General features: G+C 47.9%; 2 protein-coding genes across 2 annotated transcripts in view; one reads left to right on the top strand and one right to left on the bottom strand.

The window, feature by feature from the left end:
* Positions 1 to 2,414: 2,414 nt before the first annotated feature.
* LOC122645569 (ABC transporter G family member 14) lies at positions 2,415 to 6,082 on the top strand. The gene is made up of 5 exons (XM_043838874.1): positions 2,415 to 2,563; positions 2,776 to 3,571; positions 4,336 to 4,521; positions 4,855 to 5,033; positions 5,207 to 6,082. The coding sequence occupies exons 1-5, from the start codon at positions 2,444 to 2,446 to the stop codon at positions 5,867 to 5,869; spliced, it is 1,944 nt and encodes a 647-aa protein (XP_043694809.1). The 5' UTR covers positions 2,415 to 2,443; the 3' UTR covers positions 5,870 to 6,082.
* LOC122645570 (RNA polymerase sigma factor sigB) overlaps positions 6,076 to 21,683 on the bottom strand; it is a 31,329-nt gene continuing 15,721 nt past the window's right edge. Inside the window, exons 6-7 of the mRNA XM_043838875.1 lie at positions 6,637 to 6,837; positions 6,076 to 6,542 (exon numbers count right to left, since the gene is read on the bottom strand). Coding sequence (XP_043694810.1) covers positions 6,261 to 6,542; positions 6,637 to 6,837 — 483 coding nt within the window. The 3' untranslated portion in view covers positions 6,076 to 6,260. The remainder of the gene's footprint in view (positions 6,543 to 6,636; positions 6,838 to 21,683) is intronic.

Raw genomic sequence — 21,683 nt, 5'->3', positions numbered from 1 at the left:
AAAATCCTGTATGGGTCCATCCTCCCACACACACACACACACACACACACAAAATCAACTTTAATTAGAAAACCCCTACACCCCAGAACAAGAACTACACAAACAAACCTGAGGAAATTAAGCTACAGTTTTAATTTCAGTATATAAGTCAGTTAAGAAAAAGGTACTTGAAGGGTTAAGGATTAAAGAGGAAGGCTGGGATACTACAACACCAATCAACTTAACCTTATCCCAACTTAATGTGATTGATTGTATGGATCCAACAAAACCAAAGTAAGGAAAACTGAAATCAATACAAAAAATGGAGAACAAAGAAATGGGAACGGGTGTTTTTGTTGAGAAGTTACCATATATGGTTTATGAGATAGGGATACACATACTGCCTGTATGCAGTAAATTAGCGGATGACACCAATGAGAGGTCGTATCACATTCTCATACAAGAATGGATCGGATCTCATACGTCCAAGGCCAACCAAATGGAATCCATTCCTCAGCCCAAAGAAAAGTGGATTCCAAATGACTGGCCTTGGACAAGAATGTGATCAGGCTCCAGTCCACCAATGCGGCTGTGGATGAGGTCTTGAGGTATCATACGAGAGGGATAGGGTCATTTCAAAGGGGAAAAAGAGAGACACAAGTGGGCGCTAGCTTACAGGTACACCATCGATTTCCCATAGTTCATAAAGTTGATTACTGATTAGTAATTAGTAAAGGTATGTTTTGGAAAATGTCTTCTTGTTAGTCCATTTTTTTTAATAAAAAGTTATCTGTATTCTGGTTTCAAAAACAGAAAAACATCTCCTGAAGAAAAGAAAAAGAAAAGTAAAGAAAAGCAACCACAACAGGAAGTCACGATGCACTTGTAGCCAAGTAGAAACCCAATCCAACAAACAAATAAAGAAAGAAAAAACAATAAAACCATTCCCAAAGTCAGGAAGCGCAGAAAAAAAGGTCACCGGCCGGCCAACCCCACACAGGGTGAATGGAGGGTTCCACCAAAAGAGCAAAGTCTTCTAAGAAAGCCCCACGAAGGAGGCTACCTCATCCAGCCCCCTCTCCAAAACACTAGCTAGTAAAAAGGGGGCATGCAGAAGCAGAAATTGGAATCAATGGTTTGGGTTGGGTTGGCCTTTAATTAATCATTTCCTCTTCTTTCCCCTCTCTTCAGTTTAATGATTAATAATAATAATCATTAAAAAAAAAATTAGTGATCATAAAGAAGAAAGAAAGAAGGAGGGAAGAAAGAATTTTAATACCCAATTAATATATGCTTTTAACAACAACTTTACTCTTTGCATCTTCAACTACTGCTTTAGTTCCATGCTACAATATATTTTTTAACTGTTATCGAATATTTGGGCGATACGAATGTCTAAAAGAAAGTCCAAAATCAGAGTATAATCATCCATTTGAAGCATCTAAGAATCCGACGCCTGCCTAGCTCGTAACCATAAAAGCCAAAGGTTACGTCTTTAATATTCCTTTTTTTTTCTTCTTTTTTCCTTTTTCCTTTTTCCTTTTTTATAAACAAAAAAAAAAAAAAAAAAAAAAAGAAGCAGAAGAGAACAATTGACCACCAATTAATGAGATGGTTTCATACATAGAACACAAAGAAAGCTCACCACCCCCTTCCCAAACAAGATTATTATTATTATTATTATTAGTATTGTTTTCTTTTCTTTTGATGCTAATAGCCTAATACTAATAATAGAGAGAGTCAAAAAGAATGAACAGTCATCAAACAGTTTTAAGAGAATGATCATCTGAAAAAGAGAAAAAGGAAAAGAAGAGATACTCCATGCCTCTGCTATAGTCACCCTTTGGTTTTTTTTTTTTTTTTTTTTTTAGGATATCAAAGAAATTGACTACACTGCTACGCTATGCCATGCCTTGCCTTGTCTTCCACCAAAAATTTCAGAAGAAGAAATAGAAAGAAAAGGATATCACTGATTCAGTGTGTAGCCCAACAATCCTCACAGCTCTCATTCCTATTATTATACGAATAATGATAATATAGATTAGATTAGAATAAATTTCTTACTTATTAGTGGTCAGTGTTAGACTAAAGTTAAAGAATGTGGGAGTGGGACCCCCACCATGGGAGGAGGCTAGGAGTAGACATCATTCCCGGAGGCTGATAAGGCATAAATAGGAAATCCTCAATTTCCTCTCTGATCTCTCTCTCTCTCTCTCTCCTACTACTAAGTATTATATATGTATGGGTCCTTCCTTCCATTCACCTTAGGAAACTGAAGGAAATCCAAACAGAAATTATATTACAGACAGACACACACACACACCCTTCGAACCTCTCTCCTCATCCTCCTATCTACCTGCTGCAGCTTCATCAATTCTCTTGTGTCATGCCCTTAGACCACCAGCCCTCCATGCAAGAGAATCATCCTCCTCCTCCTCCTCCTCCTCATCATCATCAACAAGACATGGGAACTCTTCCCAAGCTGTCTGAGCCACACAACACGACGGTCGTCCCATACCCCCCTGTTCCCTCCATTAATCCACAATCCGTTGTACGGCCCACTCTGTTTCCTATAACATTGAAGGTCACTAGCAAGCTTCCTAGCTCCTCTTTTTCCTTTTTTTTTTTTTTTCCTGAATCACTGGTACTGATCGATCGATCATTTGCTCTAATAATAACCTTTGTTACTACTAGCTAGTACTACTATTGTCTATCCAGTACTCTGAATGTGTATATTAGCAAGTTTTACATATAGACAGATAGATTTATGGATATATATGGTTGTTTGCTATGCAGTTTGAAGAAGTGGGATATAAAGTAAGTCTGGAGCAGAAGGGATGTTGCTGGGATGGCACATGGAGCAGCAAAGAGAAGACCATACTCAAGGGGATAACAGGCATGGTTTGTCCAGGAGAGATCTTGGCGATGCTGGGTCCATCGGGCAGCGGTAAGACCACCCTCCTTACGGCCCTTGGAGGTCGCCTAACAGGCCGGAAACTCTCAGGTAAGATCACATACAACGGACAGCCATTCTCAGGCACCATCCAACGACGGACAGGATTCGTGGCACAGGACGATGTACTGTACCCACATCTCACTGTGACTGAGACATTGGTATTCACAGCATTACTAAGATTGCCAGGCACCTTGACAAGGGATGAGAAAGTACAGCACGCAGAGGAAGTGATCACTGAATTGGGACTTAGCCGGTGCAGGAACAGCATGATAGGAGGTCCACTATTTAGAGGGATATCAGGTGGTGAGAAGAAGAGGGTGAGTATTGGTCAAGAAATGCTGGTCAACCCAAGTCTTCTATTACTGGATGAACCCACTTCAGGTTTGGACTCAACCACGGCTCTGAGGATCATGACCACAGTCAAGCAACTTGCCAGCGGTGGGCGCACCGTGGTCACCACCATTCACCAGCCCTCAAGCCGATTGTACCACATGTTTGACAAGTTGGTCTTGCTCTCTGAAGGTTGCCCCATCTACCATGGCCCTGCATCAGCTGCCTTGGACTACTTTTCCTCAATTGGCTTCTCCACATCTGTCACTGTCAACCCCGCAGATCTCCTACTTGACCTTGCCAATGGTATGAGCTGCTGATATCAATATCTAACCTAATCTAGAATCCCTTTCCCTTTCCCTTTCCCTTTCCTAATTAATTTCTTTAGTCGATCGATCACTAACAAAATCTTAGTGCCATAATATTGAACTTTTTAATAAAAAGAACTTTCAGAGAGAGCAAAGAGGGGGGAATGGGGAGCTTTCTCTCATCTCTTTCTTGGTCTTCTTTTTGAAAGGGAGATGACTGCTGAGAGAGAGAGAGAGTCTTGCACGGCCTATAGAGTGGAAGTGGTGGTTATAATTGTACTTCATACATTTCCACCAGAGAGTAGAAACTAATGGAGCATAATGGAAGTCCCCACATTAAGGCCACAACTACACTAGTTCAGAAAATGACCATCCATGTTTCCCATGGAAGATTCAGACACCTTCTTTCTTTTTCTTTTTCTCATTTTTTTTTTTTAGGGGGGTTGGGAGGGGGTGAGGGGTAGGGCCCAAGGAATTGTGAGGTGTTGGTCCTTGCCAACTAACCTACCCATTGGGGCTTGGGGTAAGGCACCTGATTAAACCTAATGTCATCCATCAACTTGAAGCATTTGAAGTAATTGACCTAATTGATTAACAATGGAAGAAATTAATCTACCCTGTTGTTTTCTGCAGCACCGAGCTATTAAATCCAACACTACCATCTCCTGTAGGACTTAAAAGAGATGATAAAGCCTCTGCATTTTCTAGAAAACAATCATAAATGTTTTCTTTGTAACTCATGATGAGCTGCAAAAACTGCAGGGATTGCACCTGATTCAAAGCACATCAGCGACCAAGGTGAACTTCAGGGTAGTGCTGAACAAGAGCAGAAATCAGTGAGGGAGGCTCTCATCTCTGCTTATGACAAGAATATTGCTACAAGGTTGAAGGCAGAGCTTTGCAGTTTGGACATCAATAACTATAGTTGCAACAGAGATGCATCTGCAAGTAAGTATTCCAAAAAGTAACAATCAGTCATTAAGCCCAGTGTCATGCCACTTAGATGCAGCAACATACATTGTTGCTCAAGGAACAGAAACATGAGATTACATTACTACTGACCTTTGTAAATTTAGTTTAGAATCCTCACCTCACTGCTATAGAAACTAAGTAGAAATCTGCTCATATTAGTTAGCTTGCCACCAAGACCTGTATTTTGCTGCTTAATGTGATACACATAGGCATTGTCGTAATTTATTATCTTCTAATGAAACAGTCATTCATCGTTGGCAGTTTTCTTTCGATCGATCTCAGTCCTTTTTTGCACAATGATGCATGCAGGGAAGAAAGAGCAATGGAGCACAAGCTGGTGGCAGCAATTTAAGGTCCTACTAAGGAGAGGATTAAAGGAACGGAGGTATGAAGCCTTCAACAGGCTAAGAATCTTCCAAGTTGTCAGCGCTGCTGTGCTTGCTGGTCTACTGTGGTGGCAGACCCCAACATCTCACATCCAAGACCGAGTAAGGATTGATTTCTTAAACATAAAAAAGAATATATGCATATATATATATATATATATATATATATATAGTTCAGATGATAATTAGACAGTACTGCTTCAATGTTTTAAATGAATTTGTTTTGGTAACATCCTAACGTACCGAAGTCACATTCGTTTTGCTCTTGATTGCAGATTGCCCTGCTCTTCTTCTTCTCAGTATTCTGGGGCTTCTTCCCACTCTATAATGCTGTCTTCACATTTCCCCAAGAACGATCAATGCTAATCAAGGAGCGCTCATCTGGCATGTACCGCCTCTCCTCGTACTTCCTAGCCAGGACTGCAGGAGACCTGCCAATGGAACTTGCCCTCCCCACCACCTTCGTCTTCATAATCTACTGGATGGGTGGCCTTAAGCCTGACCCAACCACATTCATCCTCTCCTGGCTGGTCGTTCTATATAGTGTCCTTGTCTCTCAGAGCCTCGGACTTGCATTTGGAGCTATCCTCATGGATGTCAAGCAGGCTACCACCTTGGCTTCTGTCACTACCCTTGTTTTTCTAATTGCTGGGGGCTACTACGTACAACAAATCCCAACCTTCATTGTCTGGTTGAAGTACTTGAGCTACAGCTTTTATTGTTACAAGCTGCTTCTTGGGGTTCAGTACAAAGAGGATGACTACTATGAGTGCTCAAACGGAACCTTGTGCCGAGTAATAGATTTCCCCGCCGTTAAATCCGTGGGATTGAACCACTTATGGGTGGATGTCGCCATCATGGCCCTGATGTTATTAGGTTACCGGCTAATTGCATTTCTGGCTTTGCATCGGGTGCACTTAAGGACTGTACGAAGGTAGCCAGCCAACAGTCACACGACATCCTCAGCTTTGTCCAGAGAGCCATTCCAACCAAGAAGACACAACGGCTGAAGAGTTTTCTCTTTCTTCAACCAAGGAATAACGTTGGATGAAAAATTAGGATTCCAATCCTTTGTCCTCATCAAAGTAGCATGTAGTTAGTTGCCTTTTGGTATTTGTTAAAAAAACAAAAAAAAAATACTGACTCATATTTTAAATTCTCTGCACAGCTGACTTTTTATACTGAATAAATTCAATGTGCATTATTATAATCCAAAAAGGGGAAGGGGGGGGAGATTCAAAGAGAAAGGAATGGACAGATATATTGCCACTACTGGGTACAACAGTCAACAAGGAAAAGGAAATTAAACCTCCAAGCACCCTGTGGGGCTTAAGAAACCAAATACTGCTGCAAATGTATAGTTCTTTTCTTATTCTTTAGCTTCCTGAAGGCACATGACTCTATCTGCCGGATCCTCTCTCTGCTAACACCCATCAACTCCCCAATCTCTTGCAGTGTCTTCATCCTTCCATCTTCCAGTCCAAATCTCCATCTAATCACCTGTTTCTCCCTTGGATTGATACTGTCTAGCACCTTCTCCAAATCTTGCTTCATGAATTGCTTGATTAACAAATCCTCCGATGTTTCTGCATTTGGATCTGCAATAACTTCCTGAAAACCAAGAGAGAGCACTCATAAACAAATGAACTAATCAGAGTGGGAGAACCCTTGATAGATATATTTGTGAAACAGAAACAGGACATACTGAAAGTTTTAGATCCTGATTCATCCCAGTCTTCTGGTCAAGAGACCTAGGAGCTTTGGGCGTTAGCAGCACAGCTGTTAACCTCTTCATAGACAATCCCGCAGCCTCTGCTACTTCTTCATTATCTGGATGTCTTCCAGTCTCACTATACAATTGCTTTCTGGCCTCTTTTACTCGATAAGTAGCTTCAACCATGTGAAACTGTTTAATCCATCAACAGAGAAAGTGTGAAATTGAAGCAGATTTTTCATTATAATAAGAAAATTCAATTCCAACACTTTTATTAAAAGCTAAGTTGACATCTTTAAAAGTCAAGATCTTAGGGAAGCATAACTTTCTCAGAAAGAAACCCCAGAAATGGAATTCTGTTTTTTTTAATTAAAGGAATGGCTTTTATATTACTCATGCTTGATTCCTCTTTCTTCTTCTAGCTGTGTAAAGTCAGTCAACAAACCAAAAAGTCCAAAACAAGCAGAGGACCCATGGGAGCTAATCACAATATCAGCAGAACATTTCCAAAAGAAGTATTCTCCATGGTCCAGTTCGGTTAGAAGAGATGCCGAGGGAAGTGAAGTGAAGTGAAGTGAAAAATAAATTCTTTATTGGTAAGTTGAAGTGACATACAATGAAAAGGCAACTTTTCAATCGGGATGTTTGATTGGAAGTCGAGTGAAAAAAAGTTAGTTTATCCCCCACCCCCAATATTTTTTTATTACCGCTGAAAGAGCAATATAGTATAACTACTACATATATAGGCCATAGCCTACATACACACGAAGGGTGTATAGTTGATTTTATTTTATATAAACCCACTTCTAACCAAACAGATCCTATGGGCAATTGCAGAAACCATGCCAGATTTTAGAAACTGCAGCAGACCGGACCCACATGGTGTGGAAAAGGAAATTGGATTGGGGGACCATGAAAACGAGAAAAAAACGGTTCACAATGTCCATGTCGTTTTCCACTTCACAAAGGGTCCAGGACCAACAAGACTTCTTTCTCTTTTTTTCTTTTTTTTTGGTGGGGGGGTGTGGGGGAAGGAGGGGGGCAGGTTGTTGGGATTCAAACCAACAATTTATCATTCTGAGTAAGGCTCTGCATGGGTTCAAGTAGCCAGGTATTGTCTAAATTTACATAAGATCAAATGGGCATGGCCAGCATCACAGGAGTCACCAGCTTCATTTAACCATCTAAGCAGGTCATGGTTTCAAGTATCGGTATCAGACTCGCCAAATTGGCTAATCTGTGTACGGATCAGCCAAGGCTGATCATGTATGAGTTGTATCGGGATAGTGTAAGCTTAGATCTCTTCATTCCCACACTGGCTGGGATTGGTCGATATGGAACTGATCCTGAATCCTAATCTCTAAAAGCTAGAAGGAGATACTAAAAGAAATCTGTTGACCATTTTTTTTCATTTTCTTCTTTATTCAGGATTGATATGGGCTTGAGTGGGAAAATAAAAGACGCTTATATCATGGGGTAGCACTGCATGATTTTCCTTGTGACATAGAGAAACCCAAAGCTATATATTTTCATTTACATGTTACAAGTGGAATTCGAAAAGAGGGACCATCACTGTATTCCTATCCTGATGCTTAGTTGTCAAAGCGTCCAGGGGAGTTGGTCGCATTGGTGGCCTTGTTGGTTTTGCCTTGCTTATAGGCGGGGCCAACACCTTGGGTCACCTAGATGCCATGACAACTATATCCTGATGCAGTGGCTGATGCAGTAGTGCTTCCATGGACCGGACAAATCTGATAAAAAAAAACAGACAAGAACTGGATCCAAGTCTGGTTGGGTCTAGTAGGATAAATAAGAGATGATATGTTATCTTCTATTTATTTTATTTTCTTTGGTAGGAGATAACTACATAGGGAGGTAGTAGTTTCCTAGTTTCTTTTAGTTTCCTGTTTGGAGTTGGTTTCTAATTTTAGGAGTTTTAATTTCTTATATATGCTGTAACTACAATGGAGTTTTCAGATTTTATAACGGAAATAAATTGGGTTTTGTTTGAGTGCCTGTGTGGCCTGTGCTTGTGCGCCTTCCTCCCTCTCTCTCTTCTCTCTCCCTCTCTTCTCCTCTCCTTGCTCGACTCTGTCGAATCCTATTCCTGGTAAGTCCTGCCCATTCTTATTCTTTTTTTTTTCTTCATCGTTTTTATCCTTCCTCATTCTCTTCCTTCTTCCAGTTACTTCTATTCTTCCTCTTCTCCTTTCATCTTCTATCTTGTATTTTTCCTCCTGTTACTGTTTTTCAGTCACAAAGTTTGAGTTCGACCTCCCTCTTCTCCAGCTCTTTCCTCCTCAAGATTGGTTTGTTGATGCATATCCTAGGGGCAACCCTACCGGTAAAATCCCTGCCCGAAGCCTTGCTGGAATAGAGAGTTCCCAAGTCAAATTCAGTTCTGGTTCTTGTTCTCCCGTTGGAACTGAATTGCAGAATAAAATATTAATTTATTTTGAAATCTGTTGGTCTGCTATCACTTGCATTCGATAGGGACGATAGGGATAGAAGTTATGAGTTTAATCCTAAAATATCTCTTGGATTAGACTCTTATGGTGTGAGTTGTACCTACCAAATCGAAGGAAGGTTACCGCTAGCTTGAGCATTGAAGTTCCATCATGGTTGAAGAAGACATTCTTCACTAAATTTACAATTATGCCCTTGCCTTTGTAGAATTAATTCTATCTTAGTCCTCACCACATCAAAATATCAGATGGATGATGGATCCCTTATCTTTCAAGGTTAATTACTGTTGTAATATAGGTACAAGGATAGAATTGTGTTATAAGGGTATTTTGGTCTTGTACTCGTTCTAGATTGTTCTCCATATTATAAATAAAGCTGGCCTGTGTCCCATTAGACACAAGTCACATTCACCAAACCCACAATTACTTATCAGCCCCAGCCACCTACTTGTTTTATCAAATAAACTCCTCATTGTGCTATGAAATTATGAAATTGACACTTACCTTGTTTAATTCAGTTGAGATCCATTCGGTTGGTGGGCCCATAGCGATCTGAAACAGGGGGTTTTCGAACCCCGGGATTGCATCAATTGGTATCAGAGTCGAACCTGAGGCTACATAATGGAGGTTGATCCATACGATTCGTTCCGTTCAATTATGGATGAAATCCGTATGCTCCAAGAAAGTCTATAAACAAGACTTCATGATCTCCAAACCGCTTCTTGATCTTCTTCTTGATCTTAGGATAGGTTGTCGAAAGATTGTTTGAAAATACCGACCGATTCTATGATGAGGTGCTGAGCATGATAGAAACTTCAGAGGATGGATCAGAGGTGGCAGAAAAGGTGGACAACGAAAGTGAAGATCAAGATTAAAGAGGATGAATTGATCAACGGTCCGATTGCAAATGTGACGCCCCACAATCAGATTCCAATCGTAAAGATATCATTTGACAATGATCGTCAAGAGATTGTGATGGTTGATCGTGAGATGTGCTGGATCATCGCCCCATCAAAGCCGATGATTGTGGATGCAGATTGAGTGGTTCTAATTCTCCCGTATTACATACCTCGAGGATGAGTTTTCTCCACACCAAGGGAATTGATGCAGCGGCGCTTCCATGGACCAGGCCAAATCCAATCAAAAACCCAAACCAAGAACCAGCCAGATCTTGGGTCTAGTAGGATAAATGAGATATTTATTTTCTTTATTAAGATGATATGTGTTGCGTGTGAAAACCTCCGGTACTCGGTTCGCCCGCGGATGAACCTGCAAAAACCAAGCAATGAGCGCAAGAGGGCCGGTGTGGCTCCGGCCTAGGACTCTCCGATGCTCAAGTCAGGTCTTCAACGCGACAGCGTAACTGCTAGTAAAAGTGAGATGTGGAATAGAGCTCCATACCTGGGTATTTATAGAGTAAGTAGGAGATGAGACGGTGGGAGAGTCCTAGTATGGTAGGAGTCCTTCTTTCGGAAGGTTCTCTCGCGTAGAGCGGAGTGGAGAGTTATTTTCGGGGTCAGACTCTTATTAAGGTAAGAGTCCATGTAGAGTGTGATTCTGTGTTGCGCTGGGATCGTGGCTCGGTCCTTATCCCGTGATTCTCGGGATGTGCTGACGTGGCCCGGAGATCCCCGGTGGGGTGCTATGGGAGTCTGCCATGGAGGAGGGCTCGGCCTACGAGGTCGGCCCGTGGGGTCGGCCATGGAGGTCGGTCCGAGAGGAGGTTGGTCTCGGCCATGAGGTCGGCTAGGAGTCCCTGGCTGACCCGTATAATCTCGGCCTCAGTCGCAGGAAAGCTCGCACAAACCAGGCTTTGTCAGGTGACTTATCGGATATGGAGTCGGCCCAATTTCCTGCTCGGCCCAACTCGGTTCTCGGACTGAGGTCGGGTCGGCCACGTGGCAGCCTCCGATAGGTGGGGTGTTTTATGCCTCATCACAGGCCCCCCCCACTCATCAGGTGTCGGCTCGGCGCTGATGAGTGAAATTCCCCGGGGCGCTTGTCGGGAAGAATCTTGCGGTTGAGCCGAGATTATTTACTGCTCCGGATTTGACGCTGCACGATCTGACGGTTGGGCGTCAGTGTCACGTCAGCAGTCATTATGGCGGGCTCGGGAATTCGAAACGTCCTTTGATCTGGGCCGTTGGATCATGTTGAGCTCTGGTCGACCGTTGGATCAGTAGGACCCAAGGATTATAAATAGGTGACTCCTAACTATTCATTCTTCACTTCTTTAAGTTATTGACTTCTCGGCAAGTTTGGATCCGTCACCTCGGTAGATCTCGGTAGACTTCTCGGCAAGTTTGGGTCCGTCAACTCGGTAGATCTCGGTAGACTTCTCGGCAAGGTTGTCCTCGATCGACTCGGCCGAAGCTTCGTTCGTGATCAACTCGGCTGTCGTTTCATTCCCTCGCTCTTCTTCAACCAGGAAGTCTTCTCCGCCAGACATGTCGGTTTGTAGTAGTCCTATGGGCGAAGCGCTCGCCAGGCGGCGGAGGGCACGAGTCCAAGCCGAGAACTCCCCGTTCGCTCTCCCACCATAGACTGTTGGGCTCGACATCGATGAGCCCGACGTGGTGGGCTTCGTCGAGCCGAGGTGGCCGAGCCCCGTTACCCATGGAGTCGACCACGCGGCCCAATCTACGGCCGCAGTCCGGGCCGAGAACTCCGGGTCGTTCTCATCCGATGAAGAGTCAAGTGAGGAAGATTCGTCCGAGGTGGGGGCTGGCTCGGTCGGCTCGTCTACCGACGCCCGAGCCCGAGGAAGGAAGTGTCGGCACTTTGTTCGAGCACGATCACGGAGGCCGACCTCGACTATCGAGGACGACCTACGCCATCCCCGAGGACATACGACTCAGAGTTCCTAATCCCGGGAGATGGCCCTTCATCGGGCCCGGCGAGGTGGCTCATGCGAGACGCCCTTCAAGTACGGGTTTCGGCTTCCGTTCTCGGCTGGTGGACCGGATCTTGGACCACTTCCACCTATCTCCCGGTCACCGGTGCCGAACTCCTGGCTGGCCGTCTATGGCTTCTACGCCCTGTTCTGCGAGATGGGCCGAGGTGCTAGCGTGGCGCTTTTCTCTCGGCTCTTCTTCCTGAAGAAGTCTCCCGAGAAGGGGTGGTATTATTTCTGCCGCCGATCAGGGAAGAGCGCGGCTCTAGGCGGTCACAAGTTTCTGGTCGGCACGCCGACCTTCAACAAATACTGGAAGCCCCGTTTCTTCTTCGCTTCCATTCCCAACAGCCCTCTCCGAACCGAGTGGAAGGAGATGAATCTGAATTATGTCAATAGAGTATTACCCCTGACCGAGAACGAGATGACCTCGCTCGACCTGATCCCCCAGCGTCCGCCCTTCGATGTTCTCCAGCTTCAGGACGAGGGGTTTCTCCAGAGTTGGCATATGACCCCGGGTAGGAGCCCTTGCCGAGCCTGTCGTTGTTGTTCGAGCCGACCCCTTTACTTAACTTGGCTTTCTTTTCCTTTTCTGACTCGTTTCCTATGTTTTCGGTTTCTCTTGCAGTGGTCGGCCACATTCCACCAATGGACACAGCTCGGCTACGGGCCGAGATCATCGCAGACAGGAAGAAGAAGAATTCAGAGAAGAAACCCCGGGGCGAGTCCTCCAAGGCCTCCAAGGGAAAGGGGGTGATGCCGGGACCATCGGATGCGGTGGTCGGCCTGGAGGCCGAGAAGAACACGGGTCAGGCCGTGTCTCCGAGAAAGGGGAAAGGCCGAAAAGGCGAGAGGAGCCCGCCGAGAGACATTAAACGCCAGAAGCTCTCGGTTAACCTGACAAGTGGCGGCCTTCCGCCCGTGGCCTCCCCCACCAACATCTCCCGATACGTCCTGGGGAGGGCTTCGGCCAACAACGTCCCTGTGAGGCCGACTGGCGCCTCTTCCGGGACTCGGCCTTGGCGTCGGCCGCTCACGCCAAGGAGGGTTGGATGCCGATCGGCTCCGGCCGACAAGGAGAAGCCGGAGGCGCCGTCCGACCCCGAGCTCCTCTCAACCCTATTTCAAGACTTCAATATGGTAAGTTTCCTTGTCGGCTCTTGCCTATGATCGATATGTGTATTTTATCCGATTCTTTGTTCTCATGCTTTTTTGTAGGGGTTCGCCAAAGCAGCTGGAGACTATGCTCCGCTTGAGCGGCTCTGACCGAGAACTATTCCTTGGGCGTCCAAAGCGAAGGCTTATCAGACGCCTGTGATGCCGTTCGAGGCGTCGGGAGACCCAAGAGAAGCTCACCGCCGAGGCCGAGTGGAGAGCTCTCGGCCGAGGTGGCCAGGCAGAGAGAGGGTCCGGGCCTGCAGTCTCGGCTCGCCGAGGCGAAGGAGAAGGCCAAGGAAAATCGCCACGGCTCGGAGCGCGGCGATTAGCGACTATCTCCACTCGGAGGAGTACGCCAATATCCGCCACGAGATCGGAAGCCTCCCTTCACCGAGGGTTTTGAAGGCTGGCCGAGCCGAGCCGGGTGGCGAGATCAAGGCCGCGTGTCTCGATCTCAATCTCTCCCGCTTTGACGACGATGCGACGACTTTTGCAGGGAGATGGGAGATGAGGAGGGGATCGAGGTCACCCAAGCTCACCCACTGAGGCACTGCTCACGATGTCGTCCCTCTGGTAGCTGGACCTCAAGACCCTGCCGCCGAGCCCAACACCGCGGACGCCTCCGAGGCTGCTTCCAAGTCCCACGCCGAGGAGGCGGAGATGTAAAATTTTTTTTTTTTTTTTTTTTTTTTTTTTTTTTTTTTTTTTTGTGTGGGGCCGAGCTGCCTCTTTTGTAACCGTGCCGATCAGTCGGCTTTCAATGAATAAACAATTTATTTTTGTCAAAATTTGTCTAAGTATTTGAACTCGGCGCCCTCAACATTCTTTTCCTTGGTGTATTCTATTTTGTTTGTGGCCGAGCTGCCGAGTTGTTTCCCTAGCCGAGCTTAGGAACTCGTCTCTTTTTTATCCATGTTCCCCGTTGTCGGCGGTTTCAATCATGCAACGCCGAGGTCAATGTGATCCTCACCTTAGTTGTTTAATTCGCCCCATACGCGGACACATGGCCGAATATCCTTCCTGGCCGAGCCCAATGCCTTGGCTTAGTTTTGTACCTTGTTAGGCTTGGCCAAATAAAAATGGCGGCCCTTGAGATGTCGGCCATGTCTATTTGGACAGGTCTTACGACCCGGCTGACAACCTGTGAGGGTCGGTCTTTGATGTCGGCCTGGTCTATGGGGACCGGTCTTATGACTTGGCTGCCGACCTATGAGGGTCGGTCCTTGATGTCGGCCTGGTCTATGAGGACCGGTCTTATGACTTGGCTGCCGACCTATGAGGGTCGGTCTTTGATGTCGGCCTGGTCATGAGGACCGGTCTTATGACTTGGCCGACCTATGAGGTCGGTCTTTGATGTCGGCCTGGTCTATGAGGACCGGTCTTATGACTTTGCCGACCTATGAGGGTCGGTCTTTGATGTCGGCCTGGTCATGAGGACCGGTCTTATGACTTCGACTTGGGAGCTTGCCAATACGTTGAGTGTTGGAGAAAAGACTTTATTGAATCAAATGTCGGAACTCGAAACCGAATACAATCATGTTGAATTATTGAAAAACTTTTTCAAATTTTCCGAGTTCCAGTCTCGGTACCTTCTTGCCCCGGAGTCTCCACGATATGTGCCGGGCGAATTTGCTTGGAGACTATGTACGGGCCTTCCCAGTTTGGTGCTAATTTTCCTTGTTGCCTCGGCTGAGATGCGCTGAGTTTTCTGAGAACAAGATCCCCTTGACGAAAATGCCGCTCTTTGACTCTTGAATCATAGTAGTTTGCCGTCTTCTGTTGGTACGCCGCGTTTCGGAGTAGGGCATTTTCTCGGACTTCATCGAGGAAGTCCAAATTGGCTCGCAGCCCATCTTCATAGGTCTTCTCATCGAAGTTGAGCACTCGGTATGATGAAGCCATAACTTCAACCGGTGCGAGGGCTTCGGTCCCATAAGCGAGGCGAAATGGACTCTCCCCGGTCGGAGTTCTCACAGTCGTCCGATATGCCCATAGGACGCTTGGGAGTTCTTCCACCCATCTCCCCTTGGCCTCATCCAACCTCCTCTTAATGCCGGCGAGTAATGTTCGGTTGGACACTTCTACTTGTCCGTGTGCTTGTGGGTGAGCGACCGAGATGGGTCGGAAGTCAATGTGGAAGTGCTCGCAGAATTCTCGGAAGGCCGGGTTGTTGAATTGCGCGCCATTATCGATGATGAGAACTTTCGTAGCCAACCGGTAGATGACCTTATCTCGAAAAAAATTTCCATGTTCTTCTTGATGGTGGCAGGGCTCGGCCTCGACCCACTTGGTGAAGTAATCGATGGCCACTACTACGTATTTTCTGTTTCCCGATCTTTGGGGTGAAATCTCCGAGAATGTCCATTCCCCACATAGCGAATGGGATTGGGCTCGGCATTGAGGTTAATTTTGTTCTTGGTCGGCTTGGGATTGGCGCGAGCAGTTGGCACTTTTCACACGTCTTCACGTATTTCATGGCCTCTTCTTGCATTCTTGGCCAATAGAATCCTTGCCAAGTATCTTGTATGCAAGAGCTCGGCCGCCATGTGACTCCCGCATATTCCCTCATGCACCTCGGCTAATGCATACTCGGCCCCCTTTGGTCCCGGACATCGGAGAAGAGGGGCCGAGATTGCCTTTGTAGAGTACTCCGTCGATCATCGAGTACTTGGAAGATCGGATCTTGACCTTCCTTGCCTCGTCTCGATTCCCGGGAGCAGAGTCATTCTCCAAGTAGTTGACAATGGGGTCCAACCAGGTCGGCCCATCCTCTTCAATGTGCTTTATGCTTTCATCTTGTAAGGATGGCTTCTCCAATATTTCTATGTATATCTGACCGGCTCGAGATATTGGAGATCGCCTTCGCCAACCTAGATAAGGAGTCCGCCGCGGCATTCTCTTCTCTCGGTATTCGAGTCATCTCGAAGTGTTCGAGCTCGGAGATCGAGATCTCGGGCTCGACCCAAGTATGCTATCATCCTTTCGTCTTTTGCCTCGTAGTCTCGTTGACCTGGTTGACCACGAGTTGGGAGTCTCCTCGCACCTTCAACCGCTTTATGCCTATAGCTTTCTGACTCAAGTCCATAGAAGGGCTTCATACTCACCTCATTGTTTGAGGCGGGAAACTTGAACCTTAGGGCATATTGGACCAGAAAGCCTTCGGGGCTTACAAGAATTAGGCCGGCCCCGCTTCCTCCGGAATTGCTTGAGCCGTCAACATTCATTGTCCAAATAGGGTCGGCCGTAGCCCCGACCTCTTGGATTGTCTTTTCTCCTCCAACCTCATGTTCGGGCCCCGTGCATTCGCAATGAAGTCGGCCAGGGCTTGTCCCTTTATCGCCGTCCTCGGTCGATAACTTATATCGTATTCACTTAGCTCAACTGCCAGGAAATCAGCCGTCCCGAAACGTCGGGTTTGTGTAATATCTTTTTGAGTGGCTGGTCGGTCGATTACCACGATCGGATGAGCTTGAAGTACGGCCTTAGTTTTCTTGCACCGTGATTAGGGCGAATGCTACTTTCTCGAACCCGGAATACCTTGTCTCGGCATCAACGAGACGTGGGCGACATAGTATATCGGCCTTTGAGTTCGACTCTCTTCCCGATCAACACCGCACTGACCGCTACGGGAGTGGCGGCTAAGTAGACTTGAAGTTCCTCTTTTGGTTCAGGTCGGCTGAGAAGCGGCGGGTTCTCCAAATATTTCTTCACTCTTCAAAAGCTTCTTGGCATTCGGATGACCGGATAAAATCTTTTGGGTTCGGATATTCTTTAGGGCTTTAAAGAACGGTAGGCATTTGTCGCCCGATCTCGACATGAATCGCGCCAACGCCGCCACACGTCCGTTTAGCCTTTGTACTTCTCGAATCGTCCTTGGAGGACTCATCTCCTGGATGGCTCTGATTTTTGCCGGATTGGCTTCGATGCCTCGACGAGAGACCATGAAGCCGAGGAACTTTCCCGAGGTTACGCCGAATGCACACTTGGTGGGGTTCAGCTTCATCCGGTTTTTCCTCAATACGCCGAAGGCTTCTTCCAAGTCGGCCAGTGGTGCTCGACCTTCAACTTTTCACCAACATGTCGTCCACGTAGACTTCCATGTTCTTTCCGATCTGCTCGCGGAATATATGGTTCACAGCGTTGGTATGTTGCTCCGGCATTCTTCAATCCGAACGGCATGACCTTGTAGCGAAATTCTCTTGGTCGTTCGGAAGGCCGTGTACGACTTGTCCTCCTCATGCATCATGATTTGGTTGTAGCCGATACGCATCCATGAAACTCGGCATTTCATGACTGCGTGGCGTCGATCGAGGTCGATCCGAGGTAGTGGGTACTCGTCTTTTGGGCAGGCCTTGTTGAGGTCGGTGTAGTCGACACACATTCTCCACTTCCCGTTCGGTTTAGGGACCATGACGACATTGGCCAACCAGGTCGGGAATTTCTCTTCTCGGATGAAACCTGATCGGCGAAGCTTCTCCACCTCTTCTTTGATTGCGTTTGCGATCAAGTGCGTAGTTTCTTCTCTTCTCGCGGATTGGTTTCCGACCGGATCCACATGGAGTCGGTGCTCGGCTATATGTCCGGTATGCCCGACATATCGCAGCCGACCGGCGAATACATCGGCGTTCGCTTTTAAGAAAACTCCGAGCCGCCTTCTTTGATCTTTATTTAGTAGTGATCCGAGCCGACCACCTTGGTTGGGTCATCTTGCCGAGATGAAGTGGGTCAAGTCTTCCACGGGTCGCCCTCTTCTCTCGAATAAGCTCATCCCGCTGATCCTCGGGGAGATGTTCGACGCACATGGCCATTCCTCGAACATTACCCTTGTTTTGCTTGACGAAGGTCGCGTAGCACTCTCGTGCCTTCTTTTGGTCGCCTCGGACCTCGCCGACACCGTTCTCGGTGGGGAACTTCATCTTCAAGTGAGTCGGGGAGATGATGGCCTGGAGGGCGGTCAATGACGGACGGCCGAGTATGGCGTTGAAAGCCACTACCGACCGTACCACCATGAATTTGACTGGGATCGTCGCCTGGCAGGGGGCTTGCCCAATTGTGACTAGTAGATCGATCGAGCCCTTGATAGTCGTGGCCGCTCCCGAGAACCCGTGAAGCGAGGTTCCTTCGGGCTTAAGCGCTTCGTCGCCGAAGCCGAATTGTCGGTACGCTTCCAATGACATAAGGTCCACGGATGCGCCGGTATCGACCAATACCCGGTGTACGGGTCTGTTCGCAATTTCTACCTGCACCACTAAAGCATCGTCATGAGGTAAACTTATACCTTCGAGGTCGGCTTCCGTGAATGAAATCGTCACCGCCGGTTTGAGTTTCTTGGCGGGCATCTCGGCTACCCCGACGAAGCGAGCGTTTGCCTTAGCCTTTCGAGTACCTTCTTGCCCGGGCCCCCCGAGGATAGTGTATATGGGGGCTCCCTTGTCGTTGCTCGGCCCGGATCCGTCCTCCTTCTCGGCTCGGACCTTGTCATCGTCTCTTTCAAGTCGCCTGGTTTCGGCCTTAGGCTCGGTTCTTCTCTGTTTCTCGGTCATCCGCCGACCTCCACGATCTTCTCGGCCTCCTTTGACATATCTCTTCAGTGGCCAGCTTTTATCGACTCTTCGATTTCTCTTTTCAGTGATAACAATCTTCGATGTCGTGACCGATGTCCTTATGGAATTGGCAATACTTGTTGGGATTCCGAGATGACCCCGCTTGCATCGGTCGGGGTCGGCGGATGTACCCCCATCTTGTATTTGCATCGGGATCTCCTCGCGAGATGCATTCAATGGCGTGTAGTCGGGGCTCGAGCTCGATCCGACCTCCGCTCGGCGATCCGTCCTTGGCCTTTTGTCTTCTCTTCGGCGTCGGTTGTCGGCCTTTTCTTGTCGATGCGACCTTCGTTGCCCTTCTCGGCTTGGAGGACCTCGGCCATGTTTGCAAACTCGTTGCACCTCTCCAAGAGCTCGGCCAGGTTTCTTGTCGGCTTAGGGCGAGTCCTTGATGAGGTCCATGTCGGCCAATCCGTTGCTCATAGCCGTATGGGCCGTGGCCTCATCCAAATCCTTGATATCTAAGGATTCCTTGTTGAAGCGGGAGACGAATGCTCGGATCGACTCGTCGGGCCTTTGCTTCACGCTAAGGAGGTTGACCGTGGTCTTCTTATGTTTCATGCTACTCGGAGCGCGTGACAAAGGCTCGACGAGTTGAGCGGCTTTTATGGAATTCGGCGGCAACCAGGAAAACCATGAGGTCGCCGCGCCCGGGATGCAGGAAGGCTCGGCAAGAACGATCTCGGTTCCCCGTACATGGTCATCATCGCATTAAAGTAGTTGATGTGATCGTCGGTCGGTCGTCCCGTCATACATCCAAACGGGGAGGTTTGAAACCGTGTGGTAGCGGCGCGCGTCATGATCTCGGGAGGATAAGGGTGACGCCTACCAAAGAGTAGGCATCCGGGGTCGCTTGTTTCTTCAATCCCTCCACTGCTCGCCAAGTCTCGTAGCCGTTTCTCCGATTCGGTTTCAGTGCTGCTCGCCAACCAGCTCCTCGGCCCGTGGAAGATAGGGTCGGTCATCCCGTTGTGGTCGGCCATTCGTCACTCGATCCTCACCATCTTTCCTTGTTCTTCTTTCTTCTTGGAAGTTGGACCCTCGGGGACTCCCCTGTTGTTCTTCTCGGGGAGGTGAGCTCGGACGCCGGGGAGTATGACGCGATCCCTCTCCATGCCTCGGTGCGCGCCTTTCAACCGGGTCTTTCCTTTGTTCTCGGAATATCCTTGGCGGTTCGTCCTCTCCGATCCGTCCAGAAAATACCGACCTCCTTGCTACAGAGCCGGCTGGTTCGATTTCATGCCCTGTTCGCGGGCTTTGGCGATGTTCTTGTTCACCCCGTCGAGCGCCTCTACTGGGGCGCGGAGGTGGAGTCTTCTGACGAGACGGATGCGAGGACGCAGCCCGACTCGGCTCGGCCCTACGTCGGCCACCATTTTGTTTGCAAGTTTCTTTCGGCCGCGACCGAGCCGGAGGGGCGTGGCTAGCGGCGCCCATCAGCCCTCCTCGGGCCATCCGGTTCGTGAAGGTGCGCACATCTCGTTGGTGTGGAGCATCTCAGCTACAAATCCATAACCTGCCGATTATTTGCGGGGCTTCCGGGTCCAAATTCTCCAAGGTGGCGGTGCGGGTAGGACATTCCCGTCCAAACTTGGCTCGGCCTGTACCCGGCTAGCCGCGGCCGTGGTTAGTGCACCTCCCCCATTCCTGCTCTCTGGAGGTGGAATGGTGCCCGTGATGGGCTGCGCACCACCTGCCCTAGGGGGTCTTCTGTTTATTCCCTGCCGAGAGGCTTCGGGGGGCGGCGATCGTCTCGTCGGCACAACGGGTTGCGGCTCCTCCGTACGGGAAGTAGAGCCATGCTGCCCTGACCTCGTATGCACCATTATTATTGTTCTAGGGATGGGCAGAAACGACGAGGCTTGTTGATGTCGTTCCCACAGACGGCGCCAAATCTGTTGCGTGTGAAAACCTCCGGTACTCGGTTCGCCCGCGGATGAACCTGCAAAAACCAAGCAATGAGCGCAAGAGGGCCGGTGTGGCTCCGGCCTAGGACTCTCCGATGCTCAAGTCAGGTCTTCAACGCGACAGCGTAACTGCTAGTAAAAGTGATGTGGAATAGAGCTCCATACCTGGGTATTTATAGAGTAAGTAGGAGATGAGACGGTGGGAGAGTCCTAGTATGGTAGGAGTCCTTCTTTCGGAAGGTTCTCTCGCGTAGAGCGGAGTGGAGAGTTATTTTCGGGGTCAGACTCTTATTAAGGTAAGAGTCCATGTAGAGTGTGATTCTGTGTTGCGCTGGGATCGTGGCTCGGTCCTTATCCCGTGATTCTCGGGATGTACTGACGTGGCCCGGAGATCCCCGGTGGGGTGCTATGGGAGTCTCCATGGAGGAGGGCTCGGCCTACGAGGTCGGCCCGTGGGGTCGGCCATGGAGGTCGGTCCGAGAGGAGGTTGGTCTCGGCCATGAGGTCGGCTAGGAGTCCCTGGCTGACCCGTATAATCTCGGCCTCAGTCGCAGGAAAGCTCGCACAAACCAGGCTTTGTCAGGTGACTTATCGGATATGGAGTCGGCCCAATTTCCTGCTCGGCCCAACTCGGTTCTCGGACTGAGGTCGGGTCGGCCACGTGGCAGCCTCCGATAGGTGGGGTGTTTTATGCCTCATCAATATGTAATATTTTATTTGGTTTTCTTTGATAGGAGATAGCTATGTAGGGAGGTAGCAGTTTCCTATTTGGAGTTGGTTTTTAATTTTTAGGAGTTTTAATTTCTTATCTTTGTTGTAACTACAATGGACTTTTCAGATTTGATGATGGAATGAAATTGGGTGTTTTTTTTTTAGTACCTGCGTGGCATGTGCTTGTGTCCCCTACTCCCCTCCCCTCTCTCTTTTCTCTTCTCTCTTCCTCTCTTCTCCTCTCCTCTTTCTCGACTCTGTTGAATCCTAATCTCTAGTAAGTCCTGCCTATTCTTATTCT

The sequence above is a fragment of the Telopea speciosissima genome, chromosome 11 (assembly GCF_018873765.1).
Source record: "Telopea speciosissima isolate NSW1024214 ecotype Mountain lineage chromosome 11, Tspe_v1, whole genome shotgun sequence".
Lineage (NCBI taxonomy): Eukaryota > Viridiplantae > Streptophyta > Magnoliopsida > Proteales > Proteaceae > Telopea > Telopea speciosissima.
Note: the sequence above shows the minus strand (reverse complement) of the source record. Positions and strands in the feature narration are given on the sequence as shown.